At 41.3% G+C, this 19505-nt stretch overlaps 1 protein-coding gene across 3 annotated transcripts in view; it reads left to right on the forward strand.

The window, feature by feature from the left end:
• The first annotated feature begins 1479 nt into the window (after nucleotides 1–1479).
• The window catches only part of OSBPL2 (oxysterol binding protein like 2), a 37647-nt gene continuing 19621 nt past the window's right edge, over nucleotides 1480–19505 (forward strand). The window contains exons 1-3 of one of the 3 annotated variants that reach the window (XM_063350014.1): nucleotides 1480–1558; nucleotides 2300–2408; nucleotides 15543–15707. In XM_063350014.1, the coding sequence (XP_063206084.1) occupies nucleotides 15671–15707 (37 nt within the window). In that variant the 5' untranslated portion in view covers nucleotides 1480–1558; nucleotides 2300–2408; nucleotides 15543–15670. Of the gene's footprint in view, nucleotides 1559–1654; nucleotides 1845–2299; nucleotides 2409–15542; nucleotides 15708–19505 lie in introns of those variants that run through there. The other 2 variants (XM_063350015.1, XM_063350016.1) reach the window with 2 other exon arrangements.

Genomic DNA, 19505 nt, shown 5'->3' on the forward strand with positions numbered 1-19505 from the left:
TTAAATTGACACACACTTACTGTTGTGGGTCTTTGCTTAAAAGCAAAGTGGCTGATCTCCTGATGCACCTTGCTCTGCGCATAGAATCATGGAATTGTTTTGGTTGGAAAAGACCTTTAAGATCGAGTCCAGCCGTTAACCAGCACTGCCCCGTGTCCCTCAGCACCACGTCTGCCCGGCTTTGGAACACCTCCAGGGATGGCGACTCCACCACTGCCCTGGGCAGCCTGTTCCAGTACTTCCATGCTTTGTAATCTTTTTTATTTTTCCCTTTTAAAGTCCTGGTTGCTGGTTCCAATGAGATTGCATTCGATCCTTACCTTTCAGGTATGAAAAGGGAGGGAGGTAGACATTTCAGTGGAAAAAAGTTTCAACTCTGTGATCACGGAAGAAGTCTAAGCATACGTGAAGGAAAACACCTTGCAGACTCAGAAATGAGGAGGTAAACAAAAAGAGCAGAACAGTTGTTATCTGAGAGAAATGTTGAGTCAAATTAATTTGAAACTCCTGACTCACAGTTTTGATACTTCCAGCAACACCTACAAATAGTCTCAATTGCTTTAGCACGCCAGCAGTTACTCTGATGTGAGGGGGATTATTATGAACTTACCTGCCGTTACCTGTTGTGTATGAGTAAGTGCAAGCTCAGGGCTGCAGAAACACAGGCGCCTGCCAGCGAGCAACTCTACGCTGCCAGCCACCAGCCCACGGCTCGGCCGGCCATTTCTCTGGGCTTTCCAGACGTCTGTCTACCCGCTCAGAGCAGCTGGATGGACAGACAGGGGTACCTCAGACACAGACCGGCAGGATACGAAGGATGTTGGGCGTTACTTGGGTGAAGGAATGCCCTGACGTGCGATGCTCTGGTGTCTAGGTGTCACACGCCAAACCTCAGAGCTGACTAAATCGGCTAACGCTCCCAAACTCGCTGAAATCAATACTCATAAACAGGAAAACCACCCGTACAACCCCTCCCCTCCCTACACCCACCTCCGCCTCAAACACACCACTTATAAACGGTATTGTCTCTTCCCCACCCCTCACTAAACACCTTGTCCTACATAGGCTATGGTGAGCCAAGCTTTCGCCCCACAGCTGGCTGCAGTATAGCCGTCCCACAAAGCACGCTGCGGCTGTGCCAGTACAGCACAATCTTGTGCGTTTATGCCCCGGAGACGGCACCGTCCCCCCCCGAAACGCGCCCTCTGAGGCCCCTCTGCGCAGCGGGGGATGCCGGTGCCTCTCTCATCTGCATATCCTCGCCCCTCCGCCGCGCCATTGGCCAGCAGTCACCCCTGCGGTGGTGCGGCCCGCGGCTGTGAGGCTCGGCGCCTGATTAGCATTCGCCCCGCCCCCGGGCAGTTGGGCGGGGAAGCTGGTTGGTCTCTTTGGAGACGGCGGGGCGCGGCCTCCCTCTGCGATTGGCGGAGCGGCGCGTCACTCGGCCCCCGCGAGGGCCGCACTTCCGCCTGGGTGTCAGCGGTGCCGGGGCGGACGCGGGGGGGGAGGGTGGGGGTGTGTGTGTTGCGGAGGGGCCGTCGTGGGAGCGCGGTGCAAGGTAATGCCGCCGGGCCGCGCCGCCACCCCTCCCCTCAGGACGGGCTCGGCTCCCCCCGCCTGAGGGAAGGGCGGGAGCGCCTCCCCTGGGCCCGGCGCGGCGTGGGGGTCCCCTCTCCGGTGGGCCGCTGACGGCTCTCCTCAGCGCCGTGGGCCGTCCTGTCAGCTCAGCCGGAGGCAGGCGGCGGTCAGCGGCTCGGGGGAGCGCCGCCAGCCCGGCGCCGCTCTCCTTTCCCCGGCGGAGGCGGGACCCGTGCCCCGCTGGGGCCGCAGGCCGGTGCAGCCGGGTCGGTGGCGCGTCGGGCTGAAGTGCCGTTGCGCCCCCGAGCCTCAGCGTGGGCGGCGGGCCCCGGGCGGCTCGGGCTGGGCGGCGGGAGCGCTCTCTCAGCCGTGGGGCTGTTCCGCGGGGACAGGGGAGGTGGTGGGGCTGAAGGACGTTGCTGCGCAGAGCGCGGGTTGCAGGCCAGTGGAGCTCTATCTGTCCCAGCGTAGGGACTTTTCCGATTTTCATTTTATTTTGTTTTCCTGCTTGCTTTTGGAGCTGGGTAGTTTAGCAAAAGAGTCTGCGACGCTCCGTTCCCAAGATGAATGTGTTGAGCTCAGCTTCAGCGCAGTACTGGAGCCTCAAGGGGCCTTTTAGGCCACAGCTGGAGCTCAGTGAGCAGTTAGGATTTATTTGAGTTGGGTTTTTTATTTTTTTTTTCCTTCTTCTTCAGTTACCTACTCAATGTTTCTCTTACAGAGCTCCTGAAAGGGAGACAAGCAAGATGGGAAAAATAGCGGGAAAAATAGCAGGAAAAAAGGCTTTTTTTTAAATAACATGCCACCAGAACTTCTGCATGGTAACAAAGGTATAAATTATGTTGCCATTTATTTAATTTGGATATTAATCATGTTTTGCTATCTGTGTCTTTGGATTCAGGACTCCTTTTGGAAGCGGTTTGTTACTCTGCAGCACTTGCAGGCCAGAATTTCAGATGTAGGTTTGAAATCGCCTTCTGGTTTTTAAGTCTGCCACAGCCTTGTGTTTCCCCTCAGAAGTATCTGCCAAAGCATGTTCAATGCAAGCAAATATCGCTTTCATTTACTGTGAATTTTCTCAATTAAAATACATAGTCTTCATTTAAGCTTTCAAAAAGGGAAAAGGAGATGCAGATCTGCAGTGTAGATTAGCATTTCGGTACCACTCCTCTCATAGTGTTTCCTTTTTCCAAGCTTATGCCTGCAAGAAAAAAAAAAGTTGTTTCATTCCAATTTAACCTTCCAAAGTTCAGTAACTCCACGTTCACATTGACATCTGGGGGCAACCACATATATATCATCTTACAAACTTTATACCAGTATGCTCTGGGACTTCTAAAACCTCAGGGCAATTTCTGGAAGCAGTGACTTGGGTAGCTTCCAAACATAAAGCACTGCGCCGTGGGATGGAAGTAGGAGAACTGGCTAAACTAGCATGGAAGCAAGAAATTCCGAGCAGTGATTTTCCCCTAAGTAATCCCCTGGGTTTTCAGTTACTGTAAACATAGCTTTTCTTAAAATAGTTGTCAAGTCATGCAAATGTTTGACCACGTGACAGAAAATTGAGGGCAATCTAGGATAAGTTTGGGAGTGATTCTTAATGTTGTTGTCCTGAACCAACAGCACCTCATAATGAACCTGTAACTTCAGGGACTGCTTGACAGGAAACACTGAGACATCTGCTGTCCAGGAATAAATATGCCATTTTTCTCCAAAACTAGCTCTTCAGCCATGCCAATATAATCTTATAAACAGAAGACGAAAGTTCAAGATGGAAAATTATGATTAGACAACAAACTCTATGCCTGCAAGTTGAAACTAGATAGGTTAAAAGTTTCACTTGATGCAATACTGAAAAGCAGTGCGGTGCATGTAGTAATTTGTTTGCTAACATTTATGCAAATGTGCTTGATTTGGTAACTGATCATGGAGGGTAATTTTCACTCTTGGATGGTTTCTTTAAATCAGTTTTAATAATGTTGCTGCTTTTTATGATACATACTTGCTTAAGCTGACGGGTCTTATGATTGAAATGTATTTCTTGCAGTCTTTCTTCTTGTGAATTCTACTGTGTGAAGTTCACACATGCTGACCTAGAACAAAGGTGGAAAGCTTTGCTTTCTGTTAGTTTAGTGTTGGCTGGAAAACATACCAATTGGGTTTTTTTGCTTTGATAAGGCTATATTATTAAATCACTGTTTGTAGTGACAGTCAGATGATTTTTTTTTTTTTTTTGGTGTTTGAAAGCAAGATTCACATGCAAGTACACTGAATTTTTAAGCAGATAATTCATTAGCTTTGGTACTTGAAGTAACTTGTCCTTGAACAATGCAGTATTACCTTGTGCTACTTGATAACTAGAACTTCTGTTTACAAGTTGGCTTTTTTTCTAGCCCTTCGCTCAGTATCAGTTTTGTCGCCTGAATCATGAAGATATCTGATAAGAAATGTCTGTATTTGACGCTAATATGATGTTTTGAAATGCTTAGCGTTTGGTCTCTTCTCTGTGAAATAACTAAAATATTTGGTTCTCTTACATTTTTTGGAAGAAATGCAGAAAATCAGACGTGCAAAGAATATGCATTAAATACGGAGTGTGCTACATCTTGAATGTTTTTGCTGAGTTTGAATATGTAACTGATCACAGAGGTATCTTCACCTTGCGGAATACATCGGAAAGTGAGAGCAATGGAAAAGAAGGTCACCCTGTATCTGCCACTTTGGAAGATACAGGACTTTGATATGTTTCCTGTTGCAAAAAAAATATAGGTTCTGTGTTATATCAGTTCTTTTATGGTTTTTGTTATTTTATGGAATAGACTACTATAGAACTTGGAATTAAAGAATACATTATCTTGACTCTAGAATTCTTAATAATTACTTTGTAGAAGAACGTATGATGATGTAATTATTTACTTTGTATTCTTAAAGGCTCGTAATAGCAAGTTGCATGAGAGCAGTAAGCAATTAGAATGTGTCAAATGTGGCTTACCATTACTTTCAGTTATACTCTTCAATAATTTATTGTTGTTTCAGTGCACAAAGATAATGTCTTAATTTTCAGGATCAATAAGTTACAAGAATAGACTAAGTTTACTTAAACTTGATTTTTTTTTTTTAATACAGTTACAATTGAAAATTCATTTGCTGGTCTAGACAGATCCTTTGGATTATTACAGTATATTTTATTATGCACAGAATTTAATGAGACGGTTTTCTAGTAAATTACAGCAGCCCTCCATTCAGAAAATGCAGGAGGCTGGATAGCGTTGTCCTCTGATTGTTTATAAATCTGGCGGGAGTGTGCACAAAAGGTGAATTGTGCCTGCAGCTACAGAAATGCAGCTGGACCTTTTAATCTTGGCCCTCTAGGTTTTACGGTCCAAAACTTAAACTGCATATTGCTCTGTTGGACACGTAATGTCTGTGCTGGCATTAGACTGAATGGGAATTTTGATCTATGGCATTCCTGTTTGAGTTCAATTCCTTTGCTGTGCTGTGCAGAGTTTTAGATGAGATACGGGTTGTGGCTGTTGGGGTGCTATGAACCTTTGGGGTGTTACAAAGAAGTTTGCAAGCTTACGATATTGGTCAAGAACTGTGTTTTCATGAATGGATAACTTTGTTGTGTTTTTAGTCTTGTTGTTTTTACTCTTCTGAGTCAGTTTTTTTGGGGGCTCCTGAAAGAATCTATTAATATATCTCATTGGGTTTTGGTTTTAGTGATAGTTAAAAGCAACGATGGAACGGAAAGTTGGAAGATGGTAGGGGAGGCATTTGAATTCTGAGGTGTCCGTGGTTCACGTTGCTCACTTCAGACCTAACCAGCTCTGGCCACTGAGGTGGCAGAGGCCTATGTAGACTCTGTTCCCTCCGATGTGTCAGTGCGATCAAGTGAGAACGAGAATCCTTTTAATAACACTCAATTATAAAACTCGTACATGCGAAGGCTATGGAGAAGTTAGCTCACCAGCCTATTTGTAACAGGCCATTTAGCAGCATGTTTGTTTACTGGACGAAATGAGAACTTTGTTAGAACAGAACTTCTCCTCTGTGCATGTGTTCTTTATAGGTTTTGCACAACGCCTATGAAACTGTTGAACGGTTGTGTAATAGTGAAACAAAAATGCTATCTATATATAGAGATGCAAATAACTTTATTTATATGGCTTTATTTTGTCTTAAATGTAGTTCTAAGGGCTGTGCAACCGTTTTATTATCTGAGTGGGTTAATGTTACCGAGCAGATACATAGGTGGATTCTTTATTAAAACTGAACTTTATTTAGAGATATTTGTCCTGTCTTGGGAAGTCAAAGTTTGTTTTGTTTTGCTTTAATCTCTTGACAAGAGCAAGCATAGTAACACCCTTATACTGGAATTCATTAAGGATCTACTATAAATGTAGCTTTAAAGGAAATTCAGCCAGAGGAGAAACTCTGACTTCCTAAAGCTTTTGCAAATTTGTGATACCATCTTAAAACTCTTTAGCAAATAGTCTGCTAGCTGTGCGCATGAGCTCGTGCTGTGGAATTTCAGTGTATGAGGAATTGCTGATAGGCAGAAAAATAGGGTTTCTTGTGCTGTAGGGCTTTGCACTAGGTTAGTCAGCTGTTGTCATCCTGCGTTATTTGCAATATGATTGCTATCATAATTGTTTAAGAGGCTCCATGAAAATTATTTGTAAGATACCGTTTACAGAATAAATGTAAAACTACACCTACCTGGAGAGAATGGCTCCCCAGAGACAAAGCTTAAAAAGTGCCTTTTACTGGGAAGATCTATAAACTAAACCTGTAACTATTTTTACTGTTCTAGGGGTTTTCTCTAGTGATATTGTATGCTGTAATTGTCTTCACATTCTTAAACTGCAGTGATCAGTTTGTAGGGGTGGTTATGTTATGATGAGATGTATTCAAGCATATTTAATTTTATCTTCAAAGTAATTTTTGGTTCAAAGAGAAGTGCTCATAAATGATTAATTATATATCAATTGACACTTGTGTCCAAAGCCACTGTACTTGGAGTTATTGATTACTTCCCACCTTGTCTCTCTTACAAATAAGATAAAACAAATCCTTCAGGGAACTAGTAAGAAGCAATTAATTTTACAAGACAGTATTGAATTACTGTTTTGTTTTTTTTTTTTTTTTTTTTAACAGTGTGTCTAGAAATGAGCTGGTGTATCAGTCATGATCAAGCCTAGCATTATGCATCATTGGTAGGGATGGCACGTAAACTGGTATTTTGTGATCTTTTATGATTGTGGACAATAAAGTAGTTTCCAAGGGAAGGCTACAAAGTCCAAAGAAGGCTGTACCAGATGCTTTCAGGTGGAAAAGTGTCTCAAATTTTGATGTAGAGTAAAAAAAAGAACATTTACAGAATTCTGTGGGAATTTCAATGAAGTGTTTTGCATCAGAAAACGTTAATCTGCTAGAATCAAGTTTCCTTGGTCTTTGTTCAGTTTGATAGAAGTTCTATGAGCCAGTATCCTTAGCCACAGAACAGAATTTTTGGCTGAAGTGAAACTGGGGATAACCGTTGGTTCCCGTAGGTATTTGATCACTATCCTGCTGGGGTATTTTCTGTTCAGCTTCATCTTTACAATTGTTACATTCAATAAATAATGCTTCTGATAGCAGTGCTGTAGGTTTGTGCTGGGGACAGCACTCGGTGCGTGGGACAATTATTGTGGTTTGTTCTGATGCAGAAACAAATTTTATAGCCTGAACTCAGTTGCAAACCAGGCTCGTAGTGTTTCAGTTGGCTTTAATTCTTGTGAAGTATCACCAAAAAAAAATCTGTATTCCTGAGAGAACAAAATGTGATTCTCTCTGCCATAAATCTGTTTGGCTCGTGTTCAAAGCTAAATTTTCAGATGTTCAGTTTGCCACCACCATTGTTTCAAGTGCTTTAAAAATAAGTTCAGGTAAACTATCAGTTTTGGATGCTTTGCTCTTCGCTCACCCTCTCTGCACTTTGTTTAACAGACTTGAGAAGGAAGTTGCCCTTCTCTTACTGTGGGTGCGGAGGGAGTTTCATCTTGCTAAGGCATTTTGGCGGAGATGCTACTACAAACTTTGGAGTAAGAAACAAATCTAACTTGGTAAATAAAATCCTCTTCTGGATTCTGCCATCTGTGTAGCTGTTCTCTGGTTGAAGAGATTTTAAGTGCATAATAATTACAGTAGGTATCTAAATTGCCAATTAAATTGACTTCTTGGCTAATTTTTATAGATGTTTTAGATCCAGTGCTGTTGGTAACCTAATTTCATGAGTCAATTAAGATTCATCCTTGCTGAAGCTTTCATTCAGAGATGAAACACTGTAGTTTGATGCTTTCAGGAGATGTATATGAAGCAAAAACACATGAATATTTATCTTCTAGTTCAAGCTATTTATTTCTGTCCCTTGAAGTACTACAGATATGTTTCATTTCAGCTGGCAACTCAAGAGAAGGTGGGTCGGGCTCTTATTCACCAGTCATGTTGTAGGACTGTTGGGTTTTTTTGTTCTCCTTTTTTTAATTTATCATTTTTAGTGTCAGTATGAAGGGTGTGTATATTTGATCTTTTGCTGGCTCTTTTGGTATCTCTTTCTGGACAGAAGGTTCATCCTGAACCCAGGATACCAGGCTAATGAAAATATTGCTCTTTATTAACATATGCTCTTAGGTGGATTAAATGGGGCACGGAATGAGTTTTCCTTTGTATCAAGCTAATTTTAAATTCTGTCCATACTATTTCTATTAAATTGAGCTTGTGCCCTTTTGACCCATTAAAAAAAAGCAAAAACCTGAAAATTGAGTGTCTTTTCAGAGTTCATGGGATTTGTCCCCCCCCCCCCCCCCCGTAATAGTCGTGCAGTATTTTTATTATGAGATTTGACAGAAAGTTTTCTTTTCTTTTCTCTCTTTTTTTTTTTCTTTTTTTTTTGTGAGGAAACCCTCACTGACTTTTTTTGCTTTTTTGTTGGGAGCGGGGGAAGGCGGCTGTGGTTTTTTTCATTGCTTGCAAGTATTCTACATTCAAGTTAATAAATAAACTTAATTTGTTTTAAAATTTGCTGTGGCAGCGCACATCCAGCAAAACCTTCCTAGGCATGTGAAAAAGCTGATGAATGTGCTAGTTCATTAATTCTTTGGTGGCACTTTAATTCCAGTGTATTGAACTTCTAACACCCCACCTGCTCATGCTGGGGAATCTCTGTGTTTATTTTCATGACTGCTTACTGTTTCCATTCTTGGGTTTACTTAAATGCTCCTTCATCTCACAAGTAGATTCAATGTATAATGAATGTGGCCTAGTGTTTTGTATATGTCTCGTAGAGGTAGAACATGTGCCTTATGAGCAGAACGACCAGGATTTGTAAAGGTAGCAGGATGGTGTCAACAAAGCAGTGTTTTTCCAGAATTGCTGCATAATATGAAATTTCACTGTCAGGTCTGGAGAATAAGAGGCTGCAGCTGTAGTCAGCCAGGCAGGCTTCAAATCTCATCTGGCTGAACCACATTCCAGTCAAATTAGCTACTCCAGCTGTAAATGCTTACCTTTCTATAGAAATGTAAATGTTTGTTTTAGGAGGAGTAACTTTTGGTTAACCAGCTGGGTCTTTGTTGAGAATTAACATAGAAGAACAAGTTAGTATGGAGTAACTAGTTACGTTGAATTAACTAAGTCATAGTAATTGCATGTTTAAACCCTTACAGGCTGTTTTGAAGAGGTACTAGTGTTTGTTGTTGTTTTTTTTTTAATTGATGTATAAGTTGTGAGGACCTAGGATCTTAGTGACACAAACATAAGGTGTTTTGTTTGGGTGTTTTTCCTTTTTCTTTCCCTCCTTTTTTTCTGTTGAGGAATGGAATTTGAGAAGGAGCAAGCATACATGATGACAAGCGTGAGGGATTACTACCCTATCCAGATAAATGGCATGGCATATTTCAACTTTTAGTACTTGGTAGAGCTGTAAGCGAATGAGATAATGTAACAGACAACTATTAGAGGTCATTTCCACAGCCTCATCTGGCATGTGGGTGTGGAGAGTACAGGTCCAGCTTTCCACTGCTCAGCAGGCAGTGAATCTCCACACCTTTGGATTCAGAGAGAAGCTGTGAAGGTGGAGCCTCTCTGTACAAGGAGTGCCTGCATCTCTCTCCTCGTATAGATGCTGACACGTGTGTCACAGAAAGTGGTGAGCAAATTAGATACTTCATAAAGTGATTTGCAAAGTCTTGTGTTTTTTATTGTCCTGGTTTTAAAAATAAATTCAAGTGGGAGTTTAAAATAGATGGGAACTGTGTGAAGTCTGGGACTGATCTTATTGATACTGTACCTCTGGAAAAGATTTCCCTGTACCTTCTACTGCTGGGGACTGTGAGCTTGTATGGGTCACTCCAATCCACAGAGTTAAGCTTGTGAAAGCAAAGCGTGTTACCGGGAGCCTGATCACCTGGTACGAGTCACTGTGGAGTTACAGGTTCAGTGCAGTGCTTGACAGAACACTTTGTTTGACATTATTCATAGCCAGCTGATTGACGGGTATGGTAAGACTTTGTTCCTTGCTTCATCATGGGACCGTGGCTGTCACCGTAGTGTAGGTGGCATGAATAGTTATATTCTCTGCACCGAGGCCGTAAAGATCGCTGAGAGAAGCGTGTTTTCTCCTGAGAGTGAGCCTCTCGGGATCTGTCTTGTGACACGTTGTGACCATTGGTGTGCCATGCATGGTGACGAACAGCCCTTTCTGTTTGTTCTCTCTGTCTGTGACAGATGGAAAGCAGTATGTCAATCCTAGTCATTCCCTCCTCTCTGTACAACCTACTTCAAGGTGTGCTGTGGATGCGGTGGAGGTATTTTCTAGTGTTTCCACAATATTTATTGCAACTGGCTGCTTTGTTTCATCCCTTGCCTTTGCAAAACATCTTTAGGAAAAGGACTGTCCATCATAATCTGTCATACAGGAATGCGTGAACCTTTTCTGGTAAATTGTGATAATTTAAAGGAGTTTTAATGAGTAACCTGCTTTTGTCTAGTTGTGCAGCACCGATGAGGCCTTTTGATAACAAAAGTACCAAACAGACTTTGTGTCCATGTGACTAGCACTTAGTTATGTTTCTGTCCCTTACCTGTTCAAGTTTTGGGGTTACTTGCGTGGGACCAACGTGGCGTTCTTATTTCAGCATTGTTGTTTGCTGAAACTGGACAGCATAATATCTTGTTTAACCTGTTTGTGGATGGCTTTCAACATCACTAGGGTGCAAAGCTTATTTCAGAGGAACCAAAATGTCCTTTGATTAGAAGATACCCGAAGCACTTACAAGCTTTTGACTTCCGGTGCTATGCTTAGCTTAACTCTTGCTAGTCTGGTTTTGTATATTGTAGGCATTGGCATGCAAATAAGAAAAATGACTAGAAAAGCTAGGTTCTGCCCAAATAACCTGTTCAAGACTTGCTTCAGTAAATTATATTAAACTGTGATGTTTTCTGTTAATTGCTTTGGCACTCACTTTCAGTGTAATTTCGAAGAGTAAAATTGTATTGTGAATATTCTGGACAACCTAGTATGGAGAATTTCTCAGAACAAAATATCTGATAACACAGCCTGCAGTACAGATTTACTAGCCAGTTATGAAGTTGTTCTGTTGTGATGGGTATTATACTTTTTTTCTGATATTTTTATCTGTCGTCTTTCAGTTTGAGCTTCAAAAATAGCATCTCTCCTGGAGGGAAATCCATCTATTACAAAAATAAAAATAAATGTGGCAGTTCTTATTCATGCACATAAATCCCATAGTAAATCCAATTAGTATTATACAAATCCATAGCCTTAAAATATGAGGAAACAGATGAGCTTTGATGCTTATCTTGTAAACCACAAAATCTGGGCTGCCTGTGGTCAGGGGTGCGTTGTCATTTCTAAATTATGAATTTCCAGTTCTCTTAAGATGCCTCTACTTGCAGCTTTTTCCTATTATTTATAAAATGATTTATATACAATCTCTCTTTGGTCATAAATGTGGCAATGCAGCTGGGCTGCAATCCTTGGGCCAAAGCACCTTTCTGAGTGTCTGTGCCTTGAGTACCCTCGCCCAGCCCAGTAACAGGAGCTGGTAAAGTGAAGCCCATCAGGATCATTTTAACCTGTAACCCAGCAAACCTTTATTGCTGCAATAGTGTTCTCTACAACCAAGAGCGAGTGAAGTCCTTTATGGAAAACTGGTTGTTACATTCCTGATGATCGCTATGTATGTAAGAAAATACTAAATATACTTTATATTTCTTTTGCACTGTAGGACTAAAAGGTGTGAACATGATATGATGTTTATGCTTTATGAAAGATTTTCCAGGTTGGCAGTTGGTCCTAACCTCCTAAAGGTCTGTCTGCCACAGGAGCATTGCACCCTTCCTTGATTGGCAGTATTGATAGAAGCTGTTAACTACACTTGCTAGTGTAAGTGCATTCTTTTGGGTACATGACGGACATGGAGGAGGAAATACAGATTACACATGCTGAATATGAAGCAAACAGGATGTTTTTGTCTTCTGGCATTTCAACCTGGTTGAAAGTAACTTTTTGCTGTTGCTTTTGGTAAGAGAAAAGGACTTAATCCTACCTTTTTGGGTCATGAAAGCTAAATGTTGTTATCATTTTGTGTTCAGCTACATGTAAATTTATGTTAATCTGTGATAGATAAAAGAACTGAATGTAAAATAAGCGATATGAGCATTAAGTTATTCCTAGTGTAACTCTGCAAAATATATTACTTTATTATTTTAAAAATGCTCCTAGCGCCTTAGGAGAATTTGCGACTATTACTTAAAGTGACTTCCATTAGTATTTTGTTCTTTGGGTAATAGTTACAAACCTTGTATATAATTTACAGGGATACGACTGAACTTTCATTTTCAAATAACAGTGAGCTTAAGATGTGGCATGAGGTGCATATCAGAATGAGAGCACAGCGTAACTCTTGCTTTCAGTTAACTCAAGTCTCTGATTCTGGTTACTTTACTTGGTGAGTGTTTTTATAGCAAAGCCTCATTGTCTTTGTAGTGAAACTGCATGCTGTGTGATGGAGTTCTGCTTCGCGAGTCCTTTTGTAATGCAATTATTATTGTGCAGGAGGGCTCAGAGGAGAAACTGGCATTCATCTCTATGACCTTGTTTACTCTAAGGCTCTTAAGGATAAGATAACTGACCGTTTTTTAGGTCATAATTTTTATTCCTTGGTGCTTTCTATACAAGACTATAGCATATGGAGTTGCCATTATGAAGCATCTCTGGAGCTTGCAAGCTGATCCATAAGGTGTCTGTGTTTGGGTAGGGACCCTGAGGAAGTGTGTTGTTTGCATTTGAACTGAACGGGGGTGGGTTTTCAAGCAGCTCTTTTTTTCCTTTTTATGTGTTGCAGTGAGATATAAGGCTGTTTCAGAACAGCATCCCACCACATGAGCTGTATGCAACAATAGGATGGTCCTGCTGCAAGAGCTTAAATAAAAAATAGAGACTAAACACAAAAAGGGACGATGAAGAAAAAATGGAGAAAATGAGGGAACTGTAGTGCTGATCATGAGGGCTGTATCTTGCGCGTAGACAAGTTTCCTTCTGGAAATACTGGCTGCTGTTTTGCTAGAAGGATACAATACTTGCAGACAATTGGAACCAAGAATGTCTTGTATCTTCAAGGATACAGTAGCTTGGAGGGTAAAGATGTAACTTCTTTTTGGGCAAACTAGTAGAGTCATTCCAGCATGGTGATAATGGCTTCTGGGGTGAAGAGTTGTCCTGAGATGTTGAGTTCCTGTTTTCTGTAGCAATAGTTTTCTTTGGATTCCCTCTTTCTGTTCTTTTCTGTTTAACGGTTTACATAGTTGCATCCTCAAGGACAGGTTTTCTGCAAAGATATGGCATGTTTGAAGACCTTAGAAGAGATCCTTTTAGATATATTGCTGGTAGGGCTGGAAAGTTTGGAGAAACCATAATATGGACAGCAGCTTTGGTATGAAGAACCATTTTTTTATTATTTTTTTTTCATGTAGTAAAGGCCTGGCTCCCACTGGGCAAGGCAACACGGGGATAGCTACACTGATTTGTACTTACAGTGCAGGTCTAGAACAATGCGATCAGTTCTGCTGTTTAGTTCCCCCAGAAGTCTGAGCTAGCTGCTACTCTTGAACCAACTATTGGTTAAGAGGGTTTCTCCCTTCCTTTGCTTCTGTGGCTGTGTGGTTGCCAGTGGCCCGAAGTGCCTGTGTCTGTCTGAAGTGAAGCTGCTGCTCCTTTGCCTTATGCAGGCAGAGCGCTGGCTGACAGCCGTGCACTGCAAGTCTTCAGACATACGTGTATCGGACTTGTTTTGAGCTATTGCATCCTTGCCTAGGAAAATGCAGCACTTTGACAAAAATAAGTCAGAAACTTGTTGCTGATTAGCAAGAAAGTTGAAGAAGGTTAAAAGGTCTGTGCCTGGAGAACAGCATGGGGGAAAAAGGGAAGGAAACTCTCGTTCAGCTGAGAGCAATTGCAACAGCACTGTAGCAACAGTCAATAGAAGCAGCTGCATAAAGTTTTGTCCTTGTGGAGATGAGGACTTGTAAATAAGAAATTGCAGAAGATTATGTGGAAACTCAAATACGTGCCCTGGTGCAGAGATTGATATAAAATCCTATAATGACAAGCAAAATAGGGAGTTCCTAAGGGAAAAGTGACAAACTGAGATACCTGGCCTTGACAGACGTAACGCTTCAATGCAAACTCTACATTCGTTAACTTAGAGGAGTTCCAAAATAGGCTATTTTAGCTTTTCCTTCTGGATAGCAAATTGGAAGGACTTTGTGTGTGAGACATTCAAATAGCTTTTGTCCTGGGCAATGAGGTAAAAAGACTTGAAATACGAGAGGAATCACACAGTTTGATTTCTTGCAGAGAGGAAGAGAGAAGGAATTGGCTTCAACCATGGCAAGCTCTTCTGCTAGAAGTTGAGTGCGCTTCTGGCTTTGTTTCTCTTAATTGGAATGGAATTGTGCAAATTATAATTACTCCGGAAAAACTACTGTCACAAAAGCAGTGCGATCTTCAAGGATCATAAAAAATTGAGACTGACAGATTGAGGTTGTTTTGGAGGAGATATCGATAGCATTGCCATGCTATCGTTTATCATTGTGTACTTGGCTCGTCATTGGTACCTGATGAATGTTAGTAGGAGTTCAAACTAAATTTTCTCATTATTCTCCTTTGACTAAAAATTGGGTGAAGTAAAAATGTTTATGTTACACTATTGCCAGCCATCTGGAAAAAATCTAATTTAATCTATCCATAAAGTAGAGCTGGAATGCTTCATAAATCTGTAAGTTATTTGCAGTGTGCTTGGCTTTACTGAGAACAAGTTTGTTGTTTTTTTTACACTCTCCCTCTAGAGGGAATACTCTCCAGTTGTCTCTTCAAGAGTTCATAGCAGCAGCCTGACAAAACTTCCCTAATGGTCACTAGATAGTGGCTGCATGATGTACAATGAAGCCCAACATTTTTATGCAACAGTGAGATTTTGAGATCCAAGGTTCTCTTTCTTGTTCCCAGCTTTCTTGGTTAAGGATGTGATAAGGCTTATCCTCTTGCTGAAGAGGAGAATTTTTGTTTTGCCAGCAATCTTTTTCTTCCTTCAGTTCTCTCATCCTTCTAGTTGTACTAGCCTGAAATGTAATTTGCAATAAATAAGGTATATTTTACAGTAATGTATTTCATGTATTCATATAGAGAGAGGAGTGGCATAGTACATCAGCTGTTCTCGTGGTAGGTAGTATTCATCTTCCAAATGACTTTGGTATTAAAGAAGGCTGTACTTATGGATTCTTGTGTTCATCTTTTGCCATGGGAAGAAATAGGAAAATTAGTATTTGTCAGGTGTGCATGTTTGTGCACATAAGAAATGCAGAATTTGCTAATTCTGTTTCCCTCTCTTGTCAAATAGATCATCTAAAGCAGCTGGGTATTTGCAAAAGAAGACTTTGACAGCACGCAGATACTTAATCTCTAAACCAAGTTCAACGATGCGTTAGAGGAAGCTGGATTGGCTGCACAGAGATTTCACACTGAAGGATGAATAGTGAAGAAGAGTTTTATGATGCCGTTACGGGTGAGTGATGGGCACAGTGCCAAAAAAAAAAAAAAGCTGTAAACCGCATTGTGTGTTAAGAAATAAGTAAGTAAAACACTATTGGTAAAACTTATAGTGCTATCTTCTGAAAAGAAGAAAGCAAGAATTACAATTCAGGTTCAGACTTGGAAACAAGTTTGTTTGTTTGTTTGTTTTTTAATTGGAGTTTAATGCTTGCTATCATTTTATCACTATAACAGTCCTTTAGTGGCAAAGTCTTGCTTTCATTTTCAATGAAATGCAGGTAATTTAATAGCAGCTTAAGAAGTAATGCTTTTAACACCCTTTGCAAGGTGAAAGGGATTCAGTGGATTATTTTTATTGTTATTTTATTTGTTTTAATGGAAAACTTATCCGGAAGAATTGAAGTAGAAAATGTTTTTCTAGTCAGAAACAAATTACTGTAAAAGTATGCTTTCAAGATAGGGAGCCAAAAGTCTTTGCAATCCAGTGTTGTTTCTAGAAAAGCAAACATGAATCATTTCACACTTGAGCAGTGTATCAAGTAGTACTTTTCTTTGAACTAATAAGGATGAATGGTTATTTATAAGAGCCTTACATGGTGTTAGTGGTGAAATAAAATGCTTTCAAAGATCTCAAACAAATTTAAAGTCTGCCACTTAAATGTCTCCTCAGAAATGCTGTAATAGAGGTGACATGAGAAATGCTGGCAATACTGAGTGTAGAGTGCTTCATGTAGAATCACAGGAATGAAGAGAGTAGTAATGGGAAGGATGAAAGCTGAAGGAATGGAAGTAGCATGGTAGATACAAGTATGTAACGTAGACTTAGACGTGCTTGGCTGGAAATTTATATGACGAATAAACAGAGGGGGCTGGATGAAGCAACGTGACTGACAGCAGGCTGTATAGGACTTGCCACAATTATGTCATAGAGAAGAGAAGGAAATTTGTAATGCATTCATGCTAACTTGGAGTGATAGTGGCTAGTACTCCAAATTCGTCTGTAAAATCAAATCGTACTGTAAAAATCTTGAAAGCACAGTGGATTGTACCTGTATGTCTTTAGTAATCTTTCAATTCCAAGAGCTCAGGACCACAGGCATAAATGAATTATTTTTTTTTGCCACTGAAAAAGGTGAACAGAAATGTGCCCCAAAGCAAGAGGTCGGTGTCAGCTTTGATATTGATGCATTCCTTTGTCTCTTGCTGCAGAAATACACAGCCCTCGGTGTTTGACTCATCTGCGTTTGAACACTCTGGTTTTGTCCTCTTTCCTCTTCTTTTCCCCCTTTCCTCACCCTCAAAAGGTTGTTTCTCCCTGCAAGTGCTCAAGGTCATAATGACTTCTGAGCGATTATGGATACCTTGCAGTCTTGGCTGGCTCTGCTCAGAAGTGGGATATTGTGCATCAGTTCTGTGAGCGCTCCTTGTCCTTTCCTAATCTTACTCTTCCACAGGAAGGAATGTGATGGCAGGAGAGAAGTTTCTAAGCAAAAGAAGATCCGGTGTCTTTATAGGCTCTCAGCACAGCCGTCTTCTGATGGAGGGTGTTTGGTCTGCAGCAGCCATTCCAGGAATTAAATAAGGTTGAACTTTTCTCCCTTATATTTGTTGCCCTGGAGGGTGCCCCACAGGTACTTGGTTTAAGAGGAGTGCTAAGTTTGGAGTAGTTTTGTTTCAGATTCTTTATCCCTCAGGACTGTCTTTAAAGGCAGGTGCTCAAGCTCTTTCTCCAGCTAGATGCTTTAGAAGATGGTGACGGTTTGATGGATTACTTGCACAAACCTAGTGAAATCTAGATCTAGTTCTTTATAGCTGTATCTTGTCCAAGTCATACATAAATGTGATGCTAAGAACAACTATAAATGGGTCTTTCTGCATTCATGTTCCCCAACTGCCAATGCCTGTAGCAACTCTTCGCTTCTGTTAGTACCATGGACTGTGTAGCTTTCAGACAGTGCTTTGCTGAATTTTTTACGTTCTAATGGATCCTGATGGTGCCCGCCTATCTTAGTTTTTGGATGATCTGGACATGGTAGGTGTAGACCCAGTACTCCCAGGAGATCAAGTTCAGAATTGAGTTCCTTTCTGAGCCAAGGTGAGCTTTCAGATTCCACAGTGAAAGCTTCCTTGGGAGACTCCTCAATCTCTTCTTTCCAAGGATACTCTCCTTGCTTTAGGTCAGATCAGTAGATGGGCAGAAGCCACCTTTAAACATGTGCTTGTTCTGCTCTAAGTCTAGGATTGGAACATGGCTACCAGGAACGAGCACATTCTCCATCTCCATATTGAAATGAAAACAGCATGTACACCATACTCTTCTCCTCTAGCTCCCCCAGAGTCCTGGGCTCTGGTTTCCCCAGAGGGAGCTGCAATGTATTCCCAGAAGTTCACTGACTTTTAGTAATTGGTTACTGTGGTTAGTGGCCTGTAAGTAGCAAACCAGGGTTAGTAGAGCACTTGAACTCCATGGGAGGTTACACTTTAGAATTTTGCAGCAGTCTCAGAAGTAGCCCAAGTGGTATGCTGCCTTCTTTAAGGTACTGTGAGTTCACTCCTTGAGGAAGCCACAACTTTTCTGTAGTTGTTAATTGATGACATCCACTTCTAGAATGGGAATCTACCCTAAAGAGACCCCTGTTTTTTGTTGTGGTGGGTTTCATCTCTTTGGCTGAGAAGTTTCCTGCTTCTAACACTGTCCCCATCACATCCAGAAGACATGCTCATGTGGTGGAATGGTGTGCTGCGTGGTTGGGAATCATCCTCCTGGCAGATGGTTTGACCCTGACTGGATGATGATCATGCCTGTAAACATGCAGGATGGACTGTGCTATAGAGGTGATGAATAGAGTTGGTGACTGGTGAAGAATTTCCATGGAGAGACATTTCTTTGCATTCAGAGGTTATTAGTGTTGCTGATTAGTTGGACACTTGACATCCTTACTTAATGAATGAGTACTGTCCTTGGGAATCTCACTGAAATGTTACCTGTGGTCTCAGTTAATTCGTGACAGCACAGCATCTGCTTTTTCTCTAACACAGGAGCTGGTGTTCTCTGAGACTGGATCAGGTAAAGTGGCCAATCCTTTGACGAATTTCAGTGTCTTTAAAATCTTATGTGAGACAGGGAGCATACAGCTTTGATCTGTTGCCTTTAGCCTATGTCACATTGGGTTTGTTCATCTCGTCGCAGACTTGTTAAAGACTGTATGCCATCAGGTTCTGCTTGTCAGAACTGTATCCTTCATTAATCCTGTCAGCCATATATATGCCAAAGTGCTTTGTGAAAGGATTGTCCCAGAACAGGAAAATGCTTGGCTAGTTACAGGGTAATTTATTTTTGACAAACAAAAATAGTTTAGTTTTGCTTTTTAAAATACTAACCTGCAGTTCCATGGAAATCTGTTCTGTGCCCATGAGGTTCACCCGGCCTGGTGTATTTGTGAGGATATTGCCCTTCTGTTTCCTATTGCTTGGCTGTTCACTGTAAACTATTGCTTTCACTTGGAGAGGAGGAAGCGAGGTGTCTGCTGCCAAATTTATATATTTTCATAATGTCTGGATCAAACTGAATCAGTGGATTCTGCCATGATGTTTAAGAATTGCAGACGTTATGAAAGGCCAGCTTGCCTCCTATCGGAGCTGTGCCATACGGCGTGTTGGGAAGACGGACTTGCTTTGAAACGTGGAGAACAGTGATTCCTGACAAAGAAAAAAATCACCTCTCACTTCACTTGCTATCTACACTTCCAGCATATTTATCCCTGTTCCTTATGCCCTTTTTAGAGCTGAAGGTTCTCAGTACTATGCTATT

Source organism: Chroicocephalus ridibundus, chromosome 12 (assembly GCF_963924245.1).
Source record: "Chroicocephalus ridibundus chromosome 12, bChrRid1.1, whole genome shotgun sequence".
Lineage (NCBI taxonomy): Eukaryota > Metazoa > Chordata > Aves > Charadriiformes > Laridae > Chroicocephalus > Chroicocephalus ridibundus.